The sequence below is a fragment of the Cladophialophora yegresii genome, assembly GCF_000585515.1.
Source record: "Cladophialophora yegresii CBS 114405 chromosome Unknown aczIN-supercont1.5, whole genome shotgun sequence".
Lineage (NCBI taxonomy): Eukaryota > Fungi > Ascomycota > Eurotiomycetes > Chaetothyriales > Herpotrichiellaceae > Cladophialophora > Cladophialophora yegresii.
The window spans coordinates 184,585-205,955 of NW_006913049.1; the positions used below are offsets into that span (position 1 = coordinate 184,585).

General features: G+C 54.5%; 6 protein-coding genes across 6 annotated transcripts; 2 read left to right on the plus strand and 4 right to left on the minus strand.

The window, feature by feature from the left end:
• Positions 1-1,294: 1,294 nt before the first annotated feature.
• On the plus strand, positions 1,295-5,084 carry A1O7_06801 (chitin synthase 4; the record flags this gene model as incomplete). The annotated part of the gene is made up of 2 exons (XM_007760801.1): positions 1,295-4,862; positions 4,954-5,084. 2 exons carry the CDS (start codon positions 1,295-1,297, stop codon positions 5,082-5,084), a joined length of 3,699 nt encoding a protein of 1,232 aa, XP_007758991.1.
• Positions 5,085-6,191: 1,107 nt separating this feature from the next.
• Positions 6,192-7,574, minus strand: A1O7_06802 (uncharacterized protein; the record flags this gene model as incomplete). Its single annotated transcript, XM_007760802.1, has 1 exon — positions 6,192-7,574. One exon carries the CDS (start codon positions 7,572-7,574, stop codon positions 6,192-6,194), a length of 1,383 nt encoding a protein of 460 aa, XP_007758992.1.
• Positions 7,575-7,996: 422 nt separating this feature from the next.
• On the minus strand, positions 7,997-9,523 carry A1O7_06803 (uncharacterized protein; the record flags this gene model as incomplete). The annotated part of the gene is made up of 4 exons (XM_007760803.1): positions 7,997-8,902; positions 8,954-9,351; positions 9,406-9,439; positions 9,491-9,523. The coding sequence occupies 4 exons, from the start codon at positions 9,521-9,523 to the stop codon at positions 7,997-7,999; spliced, it is 1,371 nt and encodes a 456-aa protein (XP_007758993.1).
• An 841-nt stretch (positions 9,524-10,364) lies between these two features.
• Positions 10,365-14,812, minus strand: A1O7_06804 (uncharacterized protein; the record flags this gene model as incomplete). Its single annotated transcript, XM_007760804.1, has 2 exons — positions 10,365-11,623; positions 11,674-14,812. The coding sequence occupies 2 exons, from the start codon at positions 14,810-14,812 to the stop codon at positions 10,365-10,367; spliced, it is 4,398 nt and encodes a 1,465-aa protein (XP_007758994.1).
• A 1,296-nt stretch (positions 14,813-16,108) lies between these two features.
• A1O7_06805 (uncharacterized protein) lies at positions 16,109-17,925 on the plus strand (the record flags this gene model as incomplete). The annotated part of the gene is made up of 3 exons (XM_007760805.1): positions 16,109-16,765; positions 16,820-17,001; positions 17,058-17,925. The coding sequence occupies 3 exons, from the start codon at positions 16,109-16,111 to the stop codon at positions 17,923-17,925; spliced, it is 1,707 nt and encodes a 568-aa protein (XP_007758995.1).
• Positions 17,926-18,147: 222 nt separating this feature from the next.
• Positions 18,148-20,315, minus strand: A1O7_06806 (uncharacterized protein; the record flags this gene model as incomplete). Its single annotated transcript, XM_007760806.1, has 10 exons — positions 18,148-18,478; positions 18,536-18,552; positions 18,609-18,729; positions 18,781-18,870; positions 18,931-19,027; positions 19,074-19,367; positions 19,427-19,658; positions 19,707-19,893; positions 19,957-20,009; positions 20,064-20,315. 10 exons carry the CDS (start codon positions 20,313-20,315, stop codon positions 18,148-18,150), a joined length of 1,674 nt encoding a protein of 557 aa, XP_007758996.1.
• Between the last annotated feature and the right edge of the window lie 1,056 nt (positions 20,316-21,371).

Genomic DNA, 21,371 nt, shown 5'->3' on the forward strand with positions numbered 1-21,371 from the left:
ATGACTGCAGTTCGTATTTAGTTGATAGTATGAGGAACAGAGTAAGACCGTCCTTGCAGACTTGCGCACTTGTACTGCTCTCGGTGGGGTGAGACATGGCCACATTCACCCCTCCTTGACGAAATGGGTAGTGTGTGCACAGTATCCGTCTTCGCTTGTAGCCACCATGTACACACACCATATACACAGTAGCGTGCGTTGAGAATTACAGATCCGTTGTACGAGGTGGCGAGCATATCCTAACGATCTGCTTGTGCAAAGCTCTCGTAGCAGCATGTTCAAGATCTCATACCCTTCTCGTCTCTGCAGTAGCTTCCACGGGAGACAACCCATAATAGGTCGATTCGTTGGATGACGCGCGTCGGATGTCAGGGCAACCGTCGATTGTGCCCGAACGTGTAAAAATAAGATTCTCAGCCACAACCGAGCCTCTCTTGTGCCTTGCTGACTGCCACAGATCTTACCAAACCATACTCATCACCATAGTCGGCCTGGCTGCAGGATATTCGTAAAGCCCTGCCATTGCCTCAGACGTATCTCTCCAGCGTCAGAAGCCATGGTGGGGAGATGGTGCACGGCGGAAGATCAAACAGGAGCCGGCTCAGGAGAAGAAGAATTGCATGTCGGAGAATACTTTTCGCCTCTGCTGGATCTCTGTTTCTCCTGCATATGTCCACTGAGTGAGGCTTAGCCAATCCAGAACCTGGGTATACAGTCGATCGGATGACCAGCGAATCGCCTGTAGTCGCCGCCAGTAATAGTTCTCCATCCGGACAGGGCCATCACCATTGCCCAGGACTCCGTACACAACATGGCTGCACACCTTCGTCTTGTCCTGATCCAGTCTTGGTTTTGCCTTGTCGTTGTTGCTCACTCGCTGTCAGACCTTTCCGTACACGTACACTCGTTCACCACCTGTAGTTGGGCCACTATCTTTTGAGTTCCAGCAAAACAACAATCTTCCCTTAGGCAGGTCGAAAGTGCCACTTTGCATTGAAACAAATCCCCGTCGTCTGGTTTTCACCAGGTCAACCGACTGTACAGTTCCCATTATCGACACTACCGACGGCAGCAGAGTGCTTCATCAGCACAACCCGGCGTTTACATACCTGTCAAGAGAGATTCCACTGTAAAACTGCCCACTCCGCACCAGAGACAGCGCAGGCGCCGTTCTCAACACCACTCTTTGCAAACTGAACAACACAGGTTGAGGAGACAATTTAAGTCGCAGTATGTTGCCACGATGATATTGTGACTGGCTGTGACCCACTAACATTCTTTCTCCTCGCAGAACATGTCAGAGCCACCGCATAGGCCACGGCCTGCCACGTCCCCGACCCGCGACAAATCCCATTCCCCGTATAGAGACTCTCCTTCACGACGACTACGAGATCTCGAAACCGGTTCGAACAATTATCGCGGCGCTCCGTATCCCTCCCAGCACTTTGCTGCCGACCCGTACCCTGAATCGCCCAGTTCCAAAGCAGCCGACTGGGAACCCATCATGTCGAATCAAATAAATCAGACCGAACTAGGTCGCAAGAAGTCCCTCATCAGACCAGAACGCAACCGAATAGACCGAGATCATCCTAATTACCACTATCGCAAGCATGCGCAGAACATGGAGGTCTTCCCATCGACCACAGGCAATGACCCAGTGGTGGAAGAACTAGTGGAAGCACGAACCGTCAGCTCAGAAAGCACCAATGTCAACACGCACACCGACGATGACATCGCGCCACAGACCCAGCAACAAGCACGCGTGCCCGGCAAATTGGAACCTGTGGGCAAGAAGAGACATCCGCGAAAGCTGGTGAGGAAGGACACACGGGACATCACCACACAAGAGAAGAGCCGGATCAAGGACACCGAAAAGCTCAAGCCGCCGAGCGCTTGGAACGTATACTGTTCAGTGGTCACCTTTTGGGCTCCCGATTTTCTGCTATCATGCTGTGGCATGCCGAACCGAGCCCAGAAGAGAGCCTGGAGGGAGAAAGTTGGGTTGATCAGCATAATCCTCCTTATCGCCACTTTCGTTGGTTTCCTCACCTTCGGCTTCACCCGAGCAGTCTGCCCTGCTCCCGGATTGCGTCTCAAGATCAACCACGTTGACCGTGGATACATGATCTTCCATGGAGATGCCTACAACCTGGATGGGTCTATGCATCCTGCGGCCTTGGGGGTTCCACTAGACAGCAACGTCCTCTATGATTTGCCGCACAAGTACGGTGGCCAGGATGGAAGTTTCATGTTCCAGAAGGTCAACGGACAGTGCAAAGATCTGATCACTTTGGCTCCTGGCTCTGATGTTCCCACAAATGCCGACGGGGATCTAGCGTGGTATTTTCCATGCAACGCATTTAACCAGGATGGTTCGTCGCCTGTGAACACCACCAACCCGTACTACCTCGGATATGCTTGTCATACGACGGGCAAAGCAAGGACGACGTTTTTCCATGACCTCAAAAAAGCCGGTGAGGTCTTCTTCACCTGGGATGATGTCAAAAACTCCAGCCGAAATTTGGTGGTCTATTCAGGATCAGTCATCGATCTGGATTTGCTGAGATGGTTCAACGAAAGCCAAGTGGTCTGGCCCAAACAATTTGACGATATGCGAGAGAGCGATCTGATCCGTGGGACCGATATTACTCACCTGCTGCAATCTGGCCTCGACAGGAAAGTCGGCAAATGCCTGACCGAAATCGCCAAAGTTGGCTCAGTCGACACCGAGACCATTGGATGTATCGCCTCCAAGGTCGTTCTTTACGTTTCCTTGGTCTTCATTCTTGCTATCGTCCTGGTTAAGTTCTTCCTCGCCCTGGCCTTCCAGTGGTTCTTGGCTCGAAAGTTCGCAGCCGCGAAGACCTCGCAGACGGCAGATCCCAAGAAAAGAGCTCAGCAGATTGAGGACTGGGCAGATGATATTTATAGGCCCGCGCCGAAAATCACAGATCCTGCTAGCACGGTTTCTGGATCTGATGGACGAACCAGCAAACGCGGAAGCCAGTTGTTCCCTCAGACATCCCGATTTACCAGTCCCTATGCCGTGGAACGAGTTACGAAGACAAATCGACTCCCACCTACCACTATGACCAGTCAAGCCTCAAATGCAAGAATGGTCCAGCCTGGAAGTGGAATCTACAAGACCGGTTATAATAGCAGTCAAAACACCTTGGATCTCCCTTCGCGGATGAGCGTTGGTGCTAGCAGATCCAGTCTGCTCCTTTCGGGTCATGAAACCCGTTACTCGGTTGTAATGGACTCGCTTGGCGAAGCAGGTGCCCCCGTGGGCTTCATCCATGAAAATGTCGTGCCTCAGCCGCCTCCGGAGTGGCAACCTTTCGGCTATCCCCTTGCTCACTGCATCTGCCTGGTCACAGCGTATTCTGAGGATGCAGCAGGAATCCGCACTACTCTCGACTCCATCGCGACAACCGACTACCCGAACAGCCACAAGGCCATCTTGGTCATTTGTGACGGCCTGATCAAGGGCGCAGGCAATGACATCACAACGCCTGAGATCGTACTTTCAATGATGGGTGACTGGGTGGTTATGCCTGAGGACGTCCAAGCCTTCTCCTACGTGGCTGTCTCAAGCGGCTCGAAGCGACACAACATGGCCAAGGTCTATGCTGGATTCTACGACTACGGCCAGGACTCCAAGATCGATCCCAGCAAGCAGCAACGTGTGCCCATGATGGTAGTAGTCAAATGTGGAACGCCCGAGGAAGCTCTGGCTAGCAAACCCGGCAATCGAGGCAAGCGTGATAGTCAGATTATCCTGATGTCCTTTCTGCAAAAGGTTATGTTCGACGAAAGAATGACCGAACTCGAATACGAAATGTTCAACGGACTCTGGAAAGTAACCGGCATGTCACCGGACTTCTACGAGACGGTGCTCATGGTCGACGCCGACACCAAAGTGTATCCGGACAGTCTTACGCACATGATCTCAGCCATGGTGAAAGATCCTGAAATCATGGGCCTTTGCGGCGAAACCAAGATCGCGAACAAGAGCGAGTCGTGGGTGTCCAAGATACAGGTGTTTGAGTACTTCATCTCACACCATCTGTCAAAGTCCTTCGAGTCTGTCTTCGGTGGTGTCACCTGCCTGCCAGGATGTTTCTGCATGTACCGAATCAAAGCACCTAAAGGCGGACAAAACTACTGGGTCCCTATCCTGGCCAACCCGGATATCGTGGAACACTACTCGGAGAACGTCGTTGACACATTGCATAAGAAGAACCTTTTGCTGCTGGGCGAAGACAGATACCTGTCGACTCTCATGCTGAAGACCTTCCCGAAGCGCAAACAGGTATTCGTCCCTCAAGCGGTTTGCAAAACGACCGTCCCGAACCAGTTTAAAGTCCTGCTCTCACAGCGTCGTCGATGGATCAACTCCACGGTGCACAATCTCATGGAACTGGTGCTTGTACGGGATTTGTGCGGCACATTCTGCTTCAGCATGCAGTTTGTCGTATTTATCGAGCTGATTGGTACCCTTGTCCTCCCGGCGGCTATCACGTTCACGTTCTACCTGGTCATCATTTCCATTGTCGCCAAACCGGTTCCGGTCATTCCGCTCATTTTACTCGGTCTCATCCTCGGTCTTCCCGCCATCCTCATCGTCCTGACAGCCCACAGCTGGTCCTACGTCGCCTGGATGGGTATCTACCTTCTTTCTCTACCGATCTGGAACTTCGTCCTCCCAGCTTACGCCTACTGGAAGTTTGATGATTTCAGTTGGGGAGAGACCAGGAAAACAGCCGGAGAAACGAAGAAGAGCGGCGGTCATGGCGAAGCGGAAGGAGAATTCGATAGCTCCAAAATCACCATGAGGAGGTGGGGCGACTTTGAGAAAGGTGCGTTTTTGGTCATGCGGGCTCGTTATAGAGCTCAGCCCTCTCTTTCGTCCGTGATTTGTTCTGATAAGTATACTAACTTGAGATCTAGAGCGACGAGCACAAGCGAGCGGAGCTGGATGGGCACAGCACCCTCTTGCGCCTCCATCAAGGGGTGGCGGTGGGATGACGAGCGACTATGCTTCCAGTCAAAGCGGATTCGAACCATACCACGACTATTGAAAACTTCCAACTGCATCTGACAACCCTCTAGAACCAAGCTAGGGGTTGATGGATCAGGCATGTTTTGATGTGTGATGACTAAGACATAAGGGCTGTGACAAAAGGACAGGGGCTTGCATTAGGCGTTCTGCGGACTACTAGCATTGTCAGCACGCCCACTGAAGGAGCTTGCTGAGGTCAAAATTTGTGCTGGAATCAAATCTGCGAGACGCAGATGTAATGGCTGGTGATTTGACAGGGGCATAGCGTGGTGGTTGTCATCGTCATGGGATTTCTCTACGTCATGGAGAAAGGATGGAACAAATTGCGGTACTATGGTCTACGGGTCCGCCATATTAGATCTACATTAATTGGACTGTTCAACTCCCCTGACCATCCAGATCCTACAAAGTCTGCACATGGAGCATGGTCAAAAAGTGCGTCGAGGTAGGAAGATGGGCTGGAATTCAGCCCGGCACATGGTCTTCTTCGTCGGAAGCATCGTTCCCGTCTGTGCAATGAAGGTAGGGTAGCTAATGCGTATGAATCAGATGGCTAAGCTGATGTCCAAAGGAACTACATTCTAACTTGACAGCAGCAGGCCGGTTATAGCTATCGCGCATGAACTGATGGGTTAGGATTGGTAAGATAGTCAAAGGACGCCTCCTCCGCGCCCTTGGACGGCACAAGAAAACGCCCCCGTGTTCTTGCAGCAGTTAGTTCATTGTGACCCGAGGTCCCGCTGGGTAGAACGACGTCGACGTGGAAGAGAACGACGTGGAATTTGCTGTACGTTATGTATTATCCACGCCATACGAAGACAGGGGACGGCATAATCATGTACACAGTACTGTGGCTTTTGCAGGGATCTGGCCGCCAGCCGCCAGCCGCGAGATACTCCGACGGTTACACTTGCGCCGTAGACACCTCGTAGACACCTCGTAGACACCTCGTAGCCACCTCGTAGACACCGACGCAGATCGGAGGTGTGGACGTACGTGGACGACACCATCGGCATTCGGCTTGCCAGCATTCCGCCCCTGCTTGGACGTTACATTGCATAATCAGACTTGACCGGCCTTATCCTTTGCTACCTTAACCTTCTACTACAGTACCGCCATGCCACCTCTACCTCTCCTTCTCCCACCCGCCCTTTTCTCTGATCTGCCGCTCCTCGTCCTCCTTGAACCACTTGACGCTCCTTGCGAACCCCTCGTCCAACGGCACGACGGGCACATACCCGGTCCTATCCATCAATTTCCCACAACTATAATACCGATTGATGGTCGCGTATTTGAGCGTCTGCCTGTTAAACTTCCCCTTGCGGCCCGTCATCCAGTTAAACACCTCGGCCGCGGCGCCAATATAGTACGCAAACCACGTGGGGAGGACGGTCATGCGTGACCGGTCCAAGGCCCGCCCGTACCGCGAGTACAGGTAGTGCGACGAGTCCCAGAAGTAGGCGGGCGAGTTGTTCGTGACGTTAAAGGCCTCGCCGTCGACCTTCTCGTGGTTTAGTACACCACCCGCCATGCCCTGTTGGCGGCGTTTGTATGTCTCGAGGAGGGCCGTCGTGGCGCATAGCAGGCCGAAGCACACGTTGTGGACGTACGTGTTGTCGAAGAGGTTGGCGTTGTCGCCCAGCTGGATGTGCAGTTGCCACGAGGGCGCCACGCTCGCTGTGCGCAGAATGCCGCCGGAGAAGCCGCCGCGGTCGCCTTCGCCCACGACCCCCGCGGGTCGGACGGCGCAGGTGAGCATTTTGCCACTGTCCGAAATTTCCTCGTTCGCGTTGGCCTCGAGCACGAGCTTCTCGGCAAAGACTTTGGTCTCGGAATAGTATTCTCGCGGGTTAGGGCAGACGTAGGGATACAGCTCGTTCGCGTTGATGAGGTCCGAGTCGCCGTCGTGGACGACGCTCGCGCTGGACGTGTGGATGAAGGTCTTGACGTGGCCGCCCCAGTCGCCGTGTTTCTTCCCGCCTGCCACTTCGACCAGAATACGCGTCCCCTCGATGTTCACCTTGCGCAGGATGTCTGGAGGGGCCTCCCACGACGGGGAGGCCGTGTTTATGACGACGTCGGGCTTGACTTTTCGGAAGACGTCAAGAATCGCCGCCGGATTGGTGATGTCTGCCGAGTGGTATGTCGCGCCGGGAAAGATATGTTGGGTACATCTTAGATCGAGGACGTGGACTTGTGTGTTTGAGAGGTTGGTGGGTGGATAGCGGGAGCGAAGGGACGGGAATGACGAGGGCAGGAGGTTCGTGGACTGATATTTTTCGGGGTTGGGTGTTGGGATAGGAGCGGAGCGAGATGCGATCGGAGGATAAGGCGGTGCCTTTGCTGCCGCTGATGTAGTAGGAGACGTCTGCTGGCCGTCCTCGGAGGGAAAGTTGAGCAGTTGGTCTACCAGTCGTGACCCGACAAAGCCACAGCCTCCGACGACGAGCACCGTGCCGTACGACCGCGGCATCATGTTGATTTCTCCGGGGTACTTTTTGCGCTCCATGTTGCGGTATAGTCGTTCAGCCTGCAGTGTCAGAGGGCGGTCAGATGTGGCTGGCCAAATATTTCATAAGGTCGATGCAGGGAATTTGGGGAAGCAGAAGGTGGAGTGGCATGGCTAAAGGCGATTGGTTGCACGTAGAGACGGCGTGACTGGTTCCTGAAAAAGCGGAGCACGTCAAATCGGATCATGGTCTTCCTCGTGGCGTGCTGCAGGCTTAGCTGATGCCCGATGTGCTTGGTCACGTAATCCCTTAACTCCATGCTTGTAACCTTGGTGTTGCAACACCGCGTCCTGCCACGCCCCAGTCCGAAGTACCGATATTTGCATATCCCCGAAGCGCTGCTCGTCCAGAAGCTGATCTCATTTGGGTTGAGAGTAGTCCTCCGGCATGAGAGGCTGTGCTACTGCTTACCACACACTTCTCATTTCTCCATCCCATCCTCCGTCGTCCTCTGCGCTGACCTCCTCAGCTGACGATAGTACTTCTTCTTGTCGCCCTCGTTCCCCCACAGCAATTTAGTCGCCTCCGGGTGCACAATCGTCCTCGGATCGTACGGAGGGGACTCCTCCTCCAGCGCCTCAACAATGCTCTCCACGTGATTCCTCAGCATGTCGGATTCCTTCGGGAAATAGCACAGCACACCATCCTTCGACACTCTGTGGTGATATATCGCGGTCTCCACTCGCACGCGAGGCTGCTCGTCGGGAAACCGAGGGCTTATGGAGATTCTGACCTTGAAAATTCCGCCATCCAGATGTGTGCCAGGCCTGCCCAAGTAGGTCAGAATCCAGACGAAAGGGTTGCACTTCTCTAGTTCCACATTGACGTTGTGTAGATTTTTCCGCTGCAAGTAGTCTGCCAGCTGTTCAAACTGTCGTTGGATGGTTGCCGCCTTGGAAGATTCCCTATTCTTCATACCGAGTCCCTCAACGGCCCACTTGTTGGTCTCGTCGCGGATCACTTCCTTTATCCTCACCAGTCGCTTGCCCAGCTCGGCGTACTTGAACTTGCCATCCATGGTGTTGCCACCGCCTTCGAAAGGCATCTTGGTGAAGTCGGTGCCATCCTTGTTCTTGGAACTATATTGCTCGATTGTCGACATGTAATGTTCGAAGTACCACATGAATCTCCGTTTGAAGAGGTCCTTGAAGGGCGCGAATTTCAGCTTCGGTTGCGTCTCAAGAAGACCTGGGCTTTGTTCCTCATCGTCCTCGTCTGAAGACCACCGTAGCGAGGCCGCTGGAAGGGCTACTGAGCCATCAGGCTGAATCCCTAGCGCTTCTTCGAGCTTTTGAATGACCGCGATACGAAGCGTCTCATGACGGATCTACTACCAGTCAACCAGGGCTCCTCAAGTCTTGGCCGACGAGGTGCTTACCTTGGCGCAATATAAATCGTTCATTTTCTTGTCCTCCGTTCCCTTGGCATTCTCATAGCCAGGCTCATTCTCGTATGGATTGTTGGACATCAGACTCTGAATGGACCACAGGATCGACTCTAGCCCTTGTGCGGAAGACCACTCTTCACCCGGCCTCTCGCCGTGCCACGTTCCTAAGATCGACAAGCAGACCTTCCCACCAGCATAGATATTAGGGTTGAACCGCGTGCGACCTCCATTCGTGGTTTTGGCCTCGACTTTGGGAGGTTTACTGGGGTATTCTGAGCCGAAGTTGACGCTGAATTCGAAGAAGCCGTACTCGTACGGTGACCCATGAGGACCGATGATCAGGGCTCTGACATGGCGGACGTCTTTCTCCTGGCATGCGACGGCGATGGCTGCGGGAACAGTCAGTTGCATGGCCTTGGTACTCTGCTGGGGATTGAGCTTACACAAATCACTGCCTTGCTGGATCTGCGTGATCTCCTGTCTCCGTGTTAGCAACCCTCTAGCAGCCTGCCGTCGACTGTCTCTTACTCTCGAAATCCTCAAGATGGTCTGATTGGACATGGTGAGTGGGAGGGTGAGCTGGAACGCAGCAGACGTTGGGTAGATGGGAGTTCTGGCTCATGGACAAGACACGGAACAGAAGTCAATGTCGGCGAAGCGAAGGCAGAAAGAGGCATCGTATGGTAGGCGGTCCCTTTGCGGCTTGCTTTCACTTCAAGATGAGGCTGGGTTTCACAAGGCATGCGGCCTGAAGCCTGGCTGCGATTTGAACAGCAACCGCCCGTTACAGCATGACGCTTCACTACTTGGTCGCTCTTGCAGGGCGCTGGACCACAGATCTGCCTGCAGCTAAGTGATCATGCCGTGGCAGTTGCAGCTAGGCGACAGATTCGCTTGCAACAGCCTAATCAGCAGCCAACAGTCATCCTGTGGACGGAGTAAGGCTGGATTAACTCTTTGTCAGGCAGCAGTGACCGGTCAGTGACTGCGGGCCCCTCCTGCGAACTAGGGCCTGAAGGTGCCTGCGCTAGGTGCGGGCACCCAGTGGGCTTTCTTCGTAGCCTATGACGCACTTGGTTACATAACACTTCATGCACGGTCCGCAGTGCCGCTTTTAGGCCCAGGCTTCACTCCCTCAACTCATCTCCCATGCTTCCCCAGCAATTAGTCGCTCTTGGGCTGAAAGCGTGCTTAAAGTGGATGTCATTATTGTACTCAGCGCATCCTCTGCATCTGTCTTTCCTATTGTTCTCTGTGTTCTGCGAGGCCACTGAGCCTCCAAACTGAATGGTAACCTGGCCCTCGGGGAATCGTGTCGCGTGGGTCATGTATCTACAACGCCGTGGTCCCATCCTCTATACCTGTAATACAAAATTTTGCACGCCTTCGCCATCTATTGTTATCATTGGGACTTCTCAGGCCGGGCTGTACTCGAGCTCCAGTCGCTGACGTGCCGGCTTTCGGGTCCAAGTGCACCAAAGTCGCGACGGTTCCGCGGCGCCTGTTGTTCCAAACTATCAGAACTTTTCCTGCTCCCTGGCGAGCCGGCAGGAACGCGTGTTTTCTCGAGGATCGAAGAGACCAAGGCTTCTGCATCGGCATCGATATGTGCGAGATCGAGGGCAGAGAGGGTGCCCTCTGGCGGCGGGCCAGGTATGTCCGACAGGGGATAAGTAAATCCCTGTGATTCAGGACCGGGTGGAGACGCCCCTGTTGTTGGCACAACACCATCTTGTGCAGCATTGAGTAGTAATACGTTCTCTTCCGTCAACGCCATGGGAGAAGCACCAGGCGTGGATCCCCTCGCTTGGCTAGTGGGCGCCTGGAGATTAGGTGCATAGTTGTTGTCGACTCTCAGTACAGGGGCAGGGCGCGAGTTCCCATGCGCCATATCTGTTGCTGACAGTAACTTTGCGTCTCTCAACGCTCGAGCTTGATCCTCGGCGGCGGCGCGTCTCGCTGCGCGATCGGCCTCTGTCTCGCCACCTGGGATCTCAGACTCGAGGAGGGCCCTGGAAAGACTAGATCTGCGAGCAATTGCTCGCCCCTCAACATCCTGTGACTCTCCTACCGGCAACGGTGCGTTCAGCTCGTCCGCGTCCGCCTGCGTATCGAAGGTGCCATTACGGGCACAAAACTCGGTGGTAATGGCGTCGTTTTGTGCGCAAATTGACGAATGATCGGTGCAAGCTTTTCCCAGATTTGGCTTCTGGACATCGGTGCCATTCATCGATAACTTCCGCCCTTCTTGAATGGTGCGCCCCCGCGACACCCACTTCAGTATTGTCTTCTCCAGAAGGGATCGCTTCACGGGCTTAGCCATGTAGTCGTCCATTCCTGCCTTTTCACATTTCTCACGATCTCCCTGAATTGCTGACGCCGTCATTGCCACGATAGGAATATGTGGGATGGCCTCAATGTCTTTGAACGGAGCATGATGCCGCAACATATGCGTAGCATGATACCCATCTAGGACTGGCATTTGCACATCCATGAGTATGAGCGAAGGCAGTGGATATTCTCTGGCCTGTTCAGGTGTAAGGTCTGGAGAGGTTGCTTTCAGAAGATACTCCAATGCCTCCTTGCCGTTCCACACAGCCCTTACCGAGAACTTTAGAGCTTGGATGAACCTCATTGCAATTTGTTGATTAACGGGATTGTCTGACGAAAGTTAGCACCGTCTCATCCTAGATTCCGTAGTACATATATACCTTCAACGACCAAAACATGGATCTGGTCTCTGGGAAGATCCGGTTCCATGCTTTGCGCTACTGGCTGCGACGGGACGTTCATAGCGCGGACATCATTGGTATTTGTGGCTGCTACCGAATGAAGTGGCGAAGCTCCTCTTTCGAATCTTCGACTGTCGGGTCTTGGGGAATCTGGGATCGACATGGACAGGTCGGATTGGAGGCGGTCAGGCATGCTGCCAACCTCGAGAAATGCTGTCGGAGAACCAACTGGATATTCGGGCATCTTCAAAGGAATTGTGAACGTAGCTCTGGTACCGGCATCGAGTTTGGACTCGAGGCGAATAGTACCGTGCATCAGATCAACGAGGTTTTTGCTTATGGTCAGACCAAGTCCGGTACCACCAAATCGTCTAGCAGTGCTCGAGTCGGCTTGGCTGAAGGGGCGGAACAACCTCTTCTTGACCTCTTCCTCGATCCCAATACCGCTGTCCTCCACGCAGAACTCCACCGTCACGGCGTCAGAGGTTTGACTAAGGATGTCCGCCCTGAGTCTGACGTATCCTTCCGACGTGAATTTGATGCTGTTTGTCAGGAGATTGACCAGGATTTGTCGAATGCGTCCAGGATCGCCGAGCAAGATGAGGTCTTCGGAAGGCCCAAGGCGTATATCGCTACTGAACTGCAGTCCTTTCCGCTGGGCCGCGAACGAGAGCATCTTTGCGACGTCGCGCAGTACAACCCCCAGACTGAATTGCACTTCTTCAATATCCAGCCGGCCGGACTCGATCTTGGAAAAGTCCAGGATGTCGTTGATGACGGTCAGAAGAGAGTTGGCCGACCGCTGAATGTTCTGCGCAAATTCGCTCTGTTCCGAATCGAGGTTCGTGTCCATCAGCAACTCACTCATGCCCAAGACGCCAGCAATCGGTGTCCGGATTTCATGGGACATATTGGCAAGAAAACTACTCTTCATCTTGCTGGCCTCTTTTGCTGCAGCCTCGTTGGCGAGCAGCTTGATATTTTCCTGTTCTTTGCGCCGTAACCCAGTGACGTCGGATACAATGACAATGACTCCAGCGATGTAGTTTTCATCTTCCACGCCCTTAGGGCCCGTCTTGCCTTTCATAGGCACCATTTTGGACCGGAACCATCGGAAATTAGCTTCGTTCTCAAGAATTTCCAGGTCAGACACGCCTGACATGAGCCGGGCGAGGGCATCTTCGAACTTGATGATGTCTTGCGGCGCAAGGTAGTCTCCCACCACGTCGAGGACCTGCGAACCAATGATTCTGTCATGAACAGGATCGCCCATGATGAAGTCTCCTTCATAGAATGTCACCGTCCGTTCTCGATCAATGATCCACATGGTCATCTGCGAGTGTTTCAGCACGTCCAGTAATTGCTGTCGGGCTCTCTGACCGCTGACTTTTGCATCCACGATATCTTGGATATCTGTGCAGGTGCCAAACCACTTGAGGATTTTCCCAGTCTTGTGATCTCGCATGGGCAATGCTCTCCCCAGCATCCACCTCCACTGTCCGTCAACCCTCTTGCAACGGTACTCAGTGGTGTATACCTCGCCGGTCGCCAGAGAATGACGCCACCTACGGGTCGTGTCCGGCATGTCTTCCTCATGGAACGGCAGTTGCCATCCCAGGCCCAAGGAATCCGTTGGCGTGAGGCCAGTATAATCGTACCATCGTTGCGACCAATAGGTGACGAGACCATCGGGTGTTGTAGTGAAGATCATTTGCGGCATCATGTCACAGATCAAGCGAAACTGCTCCTCGTTCTCTGCAGTTTGATGAGCAAGCTGTTCGGTGTATTCGGTGACATCTTTGAATGCGACCATGCCAGCCAAGAAATCTCCCGACCGCTCGTCGTAGATCGGGTGTCCGCTTACCTCGAAGTTGGACCTTTTGCCAGTCGTTTCGTTCAGCAACCCTACCTGCCAATTTGTAAAAGCCTGCTGATTACGACACAGTGCCACGACGGGGTTAGCGTCCTCATTCAGTGGTCTGGAGAAATCCGGAGCCCAAGGCCGAAGTCTGGACATAAAGTCATACGAGTGTTCGGAGACGGGGTCGACGTTGACTTCCAGCAGCCTTCGAGCCGCCGTATTCGGGAATACCACACTCTCGTCCCTCCACATGGCAACCAGTGGGATCTCCACGGCGCGCAGCATGGCATTCTTCATCTTCAAAACCTTCTGAAAATCTGTGAGGGTGGAGGGAGCAGTACATTTCGGAGGAGGAGCAATTGAAGGAAACGAAAGGCTCCCTGCCTGCTCTGTAGGCGCAGGCGAGGTGACTTGGGAGTCCACGGTAGATGATACCGGCCTTTGCGACTGAGATGACTGCGAAGATCTCGTCGAATGGGAGGAGACGTTTCTTAAAGACGAGGAGGAGGATGCAGGGTCAGACGGAGGGCTTGCTGAACTCGTGAAAGTCAACGTAAAGAACCGTTGGTCCTCGAGATCCCATAGGCTGATGATCATCCGGCATGTTGCTTGGATACGTGATGCCGGCTTGTTCTGCCTGCTTCGCCGCAGGCGTGGAGGCAATTGATCGTGGTAGTTAGAGATTACCACGTCGACCACGGTATCGTGGGACTTCTGAGTCCGGTTCCTGAAAGGCCGCCTGCCCCTCTCTGCGTCTCCCATGGCGGTAGGGGTTGTCTCTCCGCTTCGAATACTCGGTAACGGCTGTCCAGCAGCCACCCGGCCGTGACTGTCTGCTAGGTTGTCGAGGAATCTTTCCCAACTGACCCAGATAGGGACGCCTTCCGAAACCATGTCTATCCCCAACTGAGACAGCGTCTGGCCTTTGAGTATGTCCGTGGCGCCGGCACCAACATCCTCCTCATCGACGCCTAATAACCTGCTCACTGCCGCATTGGCCAGGAGGACGGTCTTCGAAGAGGAGAGTACGAGTATCGGTGTCGGAAGGGTCACCAAAGCGGCCAGGGCGATATCGGCCGCCTCGGGGAGGAAAGAGGCGGGAGCGTGGTAGCCATCGGTGGGCGGCGGTTTGACATGCTGTTGACCTCCGTGACTGACGGGAAGCGACGAGGTTCTCGGCTGCGCTGGACGAACCGGACGCACAATCCCGTTTGCATTCAGTGGTCTATGAGCAGCTTCCGCATCGCCGACAACCATTTCCTGAGGACCCACCGCTGCGTTAGCTACAAGGCGGTAAGAGGCACTGGTGCGCTGTGGTGGTCATTCACAAATGGATGTCTTTGTCGGTTAGTAACAAATGCACGCGACGGCTGTGGTGGGCGTGTGGTGCGCGAGCGGCGGGTGGTGACGTCGCCGACGGTCCAGACCCTTGAGATCGACGAAACGCTCGTGTTGTGGTCCGCCAGATCACTCGGATTCCTGGCTTGATTGGGCTAGGTTCGAAGAGGAACAGAACGAGTAGAAATAGAGATAGGCGTAAACAAAGAACAGGCGGAGGGATGGGAACGGATGGTGCTCTCAGCGATGAGAGACAGATTCAAGGCCCAGTTAGCTGGACGACGGTGGAAGAATTGCACGACGGCAAGCACAGTGGAATTCGAAAATGAATTTGAGCTTTGAACAGACTGTCATCGATGCCCCCTTTCAGTGTGGCTAACGGCCTCAAAACGAACTTACCTTTCATCTAATTAGAATGCAGTCACTCTCGTTTGCTTGGTGACAGCGCAATGGCAATGGCGGGATTTGTCGCGGCAGGGAGGCGTCACATGCGTCCCATACCAGAGCATCTGATGACCAAGAGCTCAGTGTCCGATTGTACCTGCAGAAGCGGTGTATATGCCAGGTCCCAGTCACCGTCACGCCACGCAGCCAATCACTTGAGTCTGCCCGTCACCCTGAGACATCTACAGCAGTCTACACACCTGTACTCCGTAAGCTGTTGGAATGAGGGCACATAAGGTCTCACAGGACTCATTATGTACACACCTCACTCAAAATCAACCTCCTCGGAGACGCTGCAAGGGTCTTTTCGCTCCATGCTGCCAATGAGTTAGCACCCCCGAGTCATTTGGCTCCAAGGTTCGTGACCTCGGCCTTAAGCCATGTCACCGCAGGTCTTGGTCCTGGGCATCTCGAGGCGCACGGCAAGTCGGCAGTCGATACCTGGGCATCCCATCCGGTCGCCCGCATTGCTGACCCCAAGCAGCAAGACTGACTGTTCTCAAGCAGAGGGACTGACCATCCCCAGGCCGTGGCTATGTGTTACTATCAGGTCGCCTGAACGGGCAGATCGACTTTCTTTGGAGCTCTGTTCGCAACACTCACTGTAACGGTGTTGGTGTCGGTGGCCTGAACCCATCGCATCCCCAGCACGGAGTATAGAAATACATAATATCCTCCGGCCGAGGTGCGGTCCAAACCCTCTATCGTCTTCAACACCACACCCTGTACATCATCAGACGCTTCACTGGAGGACTGTGGACGGTCGCAAAGATGGTTCGATCAATTGAACAACCGCCCCCTGAAACGCTGCCCCTCGACTTGTCCAAGTATCCCAAATTATCTGCCGCCCAGGTTGGCCACCTCCGGCACTTCCACAACCTCGCATATCAACCCGATGGAGAGTGGAGCAAGATGGGCGCCCAAGAGCCTCTCCAGGAGTTCCTCGACGCCTACCGGTATCAGCTGGCCACGATGGCCTATGCCACGGGGGTCGCTCACTACCACCGCTTACCCACCGCGCGCTCCATATTCAAGCCCCTGCTACGGCAGCTGATCCACAAGATGCTCCGACGAGAGGTCTGGGCGTACTGGTTCACGACTTCTCTCGGCGGCGTCCGCACCGATCCCAGTCTGCAGAAGCTGCGAGAGCCGTGGGCCGACCCCGTCGTGAGGGAGAACATCATGTACAGTGGCCATCTGTTGTTGATGACGAGTCTGTACGCCATGCTCTTTGACGACGACGAGTTCGAGAAGCCCGAGTCCATCGTGTTCAAGTGGGAACCCCTCTTCTTCGGCCTGGGCGACGAGACCTTTTCCTACGACAACCGCAGCCTCCAGGCCGCCATCACGAGGGAGATGGCGAGAAATGGCTACGTGGGCGTCTGCTGCGAGCCGAATGTAGTGTTTGTCGTGTGCAATCAATTCCCAGTACGTCTCCCCGGCACGATCCTGGCCGCACCATGAAAGCTGACATCAAGCTAGATCATCGCCATGAGATACAACGACTCTCGAGACGGCACGAACAAAGTCGACGACCTGCTCACCAAGTACAAAGCCGCGTGGGACAAGAAAGGCATGGTATCTCCCGACGGCCTCTTCGTCGACATGTGGATGGTCAAGCAGGATTTCATCGTCCCTCCACAAGACGTGGGCTGGACAGCATGGTGAGCTCGTCTACGGCTTAGCATCATTCATCCTTATTGACACACATTGGGTCCAGGGCCAGCACCTTCATGAACGCCTGGAACCACGACCTCGTGACGAGTCTCTACCCGAAACAAATCACCGGGTTCGTCACGACCGTCGACGGCCGCGTGCGTCTCCAGCCGCCCGTCGTAGCCAACCACTATCGCCGCTTGGCTGCAGAATCGCCATCGCTCCCCGACGCGGAGAAGCTGTCTCGGGCCATTGCGCTCGCGAAGGCCGACATCGCAGCGAGCCCCGCGCCTCCCTTTCCCTACACGAAGCCCTCGTTCGGCTACGTCGCGCAATGGCTCTCGGAATTGGGCCACACAGACCTGCTCGACGGCCTGCTGGCGTACGCCGACGCCGAATTGAACCCAACATGGGACAACGGCGGGCTGTACTACCCGCGCAACGACACGCCCTTTGTCTTTACCAGTGACCACGGCGTCAAGTGGACCCACGTGTCCCCCTTCTGCGGCAACGCCGCCATCGCGTACAGTCGGCTGAACGTCAAGGATGGCCAACGCACAATGTACGCCCACCCGTGGACGCGCGAACATCTGGCGAGCACACCCTACGTGGATGGTCTGGATTTTGCGGCCCTGAGCGTCCTCCGCGCGGTATGGGACGCGGAGCAACAAGCCCTCATCCTCACGGTCAAGGGGTGGGATTTTGAAGGCCGCTTGTGCCCGCAGAACGTGACCTTTGAGGCTGTGGCGAAGCAGCTGCCCACAGGAAGTTGGGCGGTGTATGTCAACGGCAGGCTCACGGACACCGCCGACGTCAATGGCGGGGACAATTTCCCTGTCAAGTCGCAGGTCAAGAAAGGCGAGGAAGTCGATGTCGTCTTCATGAGGGTTGGAGATGTGGTTAATGGTCAGGCCAATGGACATGCAAATTGACGTATCTAGATACATACGTGTACAATGGTGGGAGGTAGACTGGGTTCAACCTGGGTCGAGTCAGAACCATACTCGTAGTCGGAGGTACAGTTGAACGTCATTCGACACTCAGTAACGGTCCCATTCCGGGACATTCTCTCTACTCCGTCTATTCCGCATGTCTACAACAATACGCATAATGCGCTCCAAGCTCCTTATGTATTCTGGAAATTCTACTACCCGTCACAGTTTCGCAGCCCTCCCCTCGGCCTCCTTCTTCTTGCACGGCAACTCCCGCCTCAAAATCTTCCCACTCGGCGTCTTGGGCAGCGGAGTCAGCTCAAACACGCCGCCCCGCAGCTTCTTGTAGCCCGCGACCTGTTGGTCCGCCCACGCCCGGATGTCATCCAGAAGTCGCTGTTTCTGAGATGCGGGCGTCGTAGGCGGGAGCGTCACGTATGCGATCGGGAGCTCGGTGGCTTGTTCGTCCGAGTAGATTGACGTGACGGCCGCGTCGACCACGGAGGGGTGCTTGAGGAGGAGGTCCTCGAGTTCCGAGGGCGGGACCTGGAAGCTACGTGGCACCAGTCAGTAAGTCGCGTCGTTGGTCAAAAAGAAAGATAATAGGTACCCTTTGTATTTGATCAACTGGTGGGTCGAATGCGTTAGCTGGGTTTCTTCAGAGTGGCAGGGTGTGGACATACCTCTTTCAACCGGTCGGTGACCCAGAAGTTGCCGTTCCTATCCACACGCATGATGTCGCCGGTCCGGAGCCAGTCACCGACATATGTTTGTCGGGTGGCCTCTTCGTTCTTGAAGTATCCCCTACGCGGCTATGAGGAACCCGGTACTGTTGAACTGGAACATGGCACTCACATCATGGTCTGCGGGCCTTTCACCCAAAGTTCGCCTTCCTCACCTGGTGCGACGTCTTTGAGCGTCACCGGGTCGACGAGGCGGAGTTCACTAAATACACGAATGAATCAGCAATGGCAGCAGCACTGGGATAGAGAGGCGTAGACCTACGTCCCGGCCACCGGCTTGCCAGCGGTTCCGATGTTGTTCTCATCGTCCATGGGGCTCTGCAGGAGTACCGTCGGGCTGCATTCCGACATGCCGTATCCTGCCACTGTTAGCTGGATACTCTAGTACGGAGCCTATTGCCCAACCTTGTACGATCTTCGTGTCTGATCCAAAACGTGCCTTCAGCTTCATCTGCAGATCTCTCTTTGTTGGGGCCGCGGAAATGAGAATGAGCTTCAACGATGATAGGTCGTACTGGGCGGCTACATTCGAGCTGGCAAGTGCAATTGCGACCGGAGGTACTATGTGGGCCCATGTTGCTTTGTGTTCGGCCATTTTGCGGCAGTAGAGGTCCAAGTCGAATGCGGGTATGGCACAAGTAAATGACCCAAACCACATGCCGCAGAACACCACGACCCCGAGTCCATAGACATGACAGTCTGTGGTAAGTCTTGTTAGCACTGGCGGGATAACGCTATACCAAGCAAGTCCGGCTTACAAGGAGGAAAGAAAACTTCTCGAGAGGCGTGATTTGCTAGAAAGGGCATCGATATGCGCGTTTGTATCATATTTGATACGATGTTGTAATGCGACAACTGGACGCCCTTGATCATTCCGGTCGTCCCAGATGAGAACACAATCATAGCGGTGAGGCTTTTCGTGCTCCGCCCCGCCAGTTCAAAAATCGGGAGCCTGTCTTCGGCCGTTTGGCCCACGAGGTCGTCAGGGAACTGAGTTCGTTAGTTTCAACATTCGGTCGCGATTGGAATCGAGCCTACTAGAGCAAGACCTGCAGATCTTTCAAGCACGGTGAAAACTGTTGGGCGCGTTGTTGCCTCCCAGTCCACCTGCTGTAGTGCTGTGTTGAGAGCCTCCAGCTTGCTGGGATAAATCGCAACATGGCTCGGACGAACGAGTGAGAGCGCGTGAGCAATGTCTTTGGCTAGCGATGCCGGATTGAGAGGTCTGTTTGCGCCACAGAGGCTCATCAGAACTCTTCCCTCCTTGCGACGTTGCGGGCATACCTACGAAAAGACAGCTCCCAGCCAGAGTGTCGCATGAGCAAGAATGACAAAGTCGGTCTGCCAGCACGTATGTCCATGAGCACCGGCCTCCACTGGCCTTAGCAAGCTTACCGAGTTCGGGACGAGGACGAGTAGCCTATCCTGTTCTTTCATGCCCAGTTTATGCTTCAATCCCCACGCACATCTCGCAGATTGTTCACGAAGGCCGCCATATGTGAGGCTCTTGTTCGCAATGGTATCAACATGGACAACTTTGTCTGTCGGCACGCTATCCGGGTTGTACTTGGTCATCAAGATCGGTATCGTAATGCTCTCGTCGGGCCCAAGTGGGCAAAAGGGACTTGTCATGCTTCGAGGATCCATGCTTCACAGTGAACCAAGGACAATGGAGTTTCGGGACACTGGTCGACAATGACATGAACTGAGCATTTTGAAGACGTCCCAGGCGTCCCAGAGGCTGACTCGCGCCAAATAGCCATGCTGCGACAAAAGCCGACATTCGATGCTAGGTCTTTGTCGGCCACCGAGATTGGCCGAGGTTACGAAGACGAGGTTGCTGGCTCAAATGTGCATCTCGCCGCAAGAGGGAGACAGTCGTCTGCTTCGTGGCAGCGCGTAGAAGAGGGCTCCCCCAGCTCTCCGCACTTAAGAAATGGGGAAGACCTCGGTAAGCTGAGCTCGCGAGTCAGGGAGCTCTTGAGGAAAGGAGACATGTTGACTATCATGGGAAGACTGCTCTGATAAATCTCTACTGTCCCCCAGCATCGAAGACGCATCTGGTGGGATCTGGCTAAGGCAAAGACGGCTAAGGAAAAGCTCCAAACTTCCGACCCAACAGCCGTCGCTATGCCCAAAGCTGTGTTGGCAGTCTTTCGTCGTGATGTCCAAGCACAATACATGTTCAAAGGTAAGCAGCGCAGTTAGAAGCACCGAATGTCAGTCGTCAGAATCGCAGGACCAGCTGTTCGCTCGCTGCTGATCTTGTTAGCAGTTGATTGGCGATCACCATAGTCATGGTTCAACAGCAATCAGCATCTTCAGCAGTCAAAGAAGGACCCTGGGCGGCAAAGCAACAAGCTACCTCGGTGGCAGGCTAAGCATGGGGCCAAAATGATCTAACCGATCCCTTTCCGCCCGGATACATGGTATTGATACGGAGTACTACCTCGTAAGTACAAGGTGAATCGAGGGTGAAGTGAAAGAGTGTTAGAGGAGTCAAGGCGGGGTTGAAGCCCAGCCGTTGGGCCTTCCCACACAGCAAGTCACATCGCCCTCCATCACTCCCTAAACTCATCCCGCCCAGATGCTTGTTCGTCTCTATATTTATCTTCGAGTCCGCGGGGTGCCTCGCTACTCCTACGAGCTATGCACATGGATCATCCCCGCATCCCTTCTGATCGTCATCACCTGCTGCTGAAT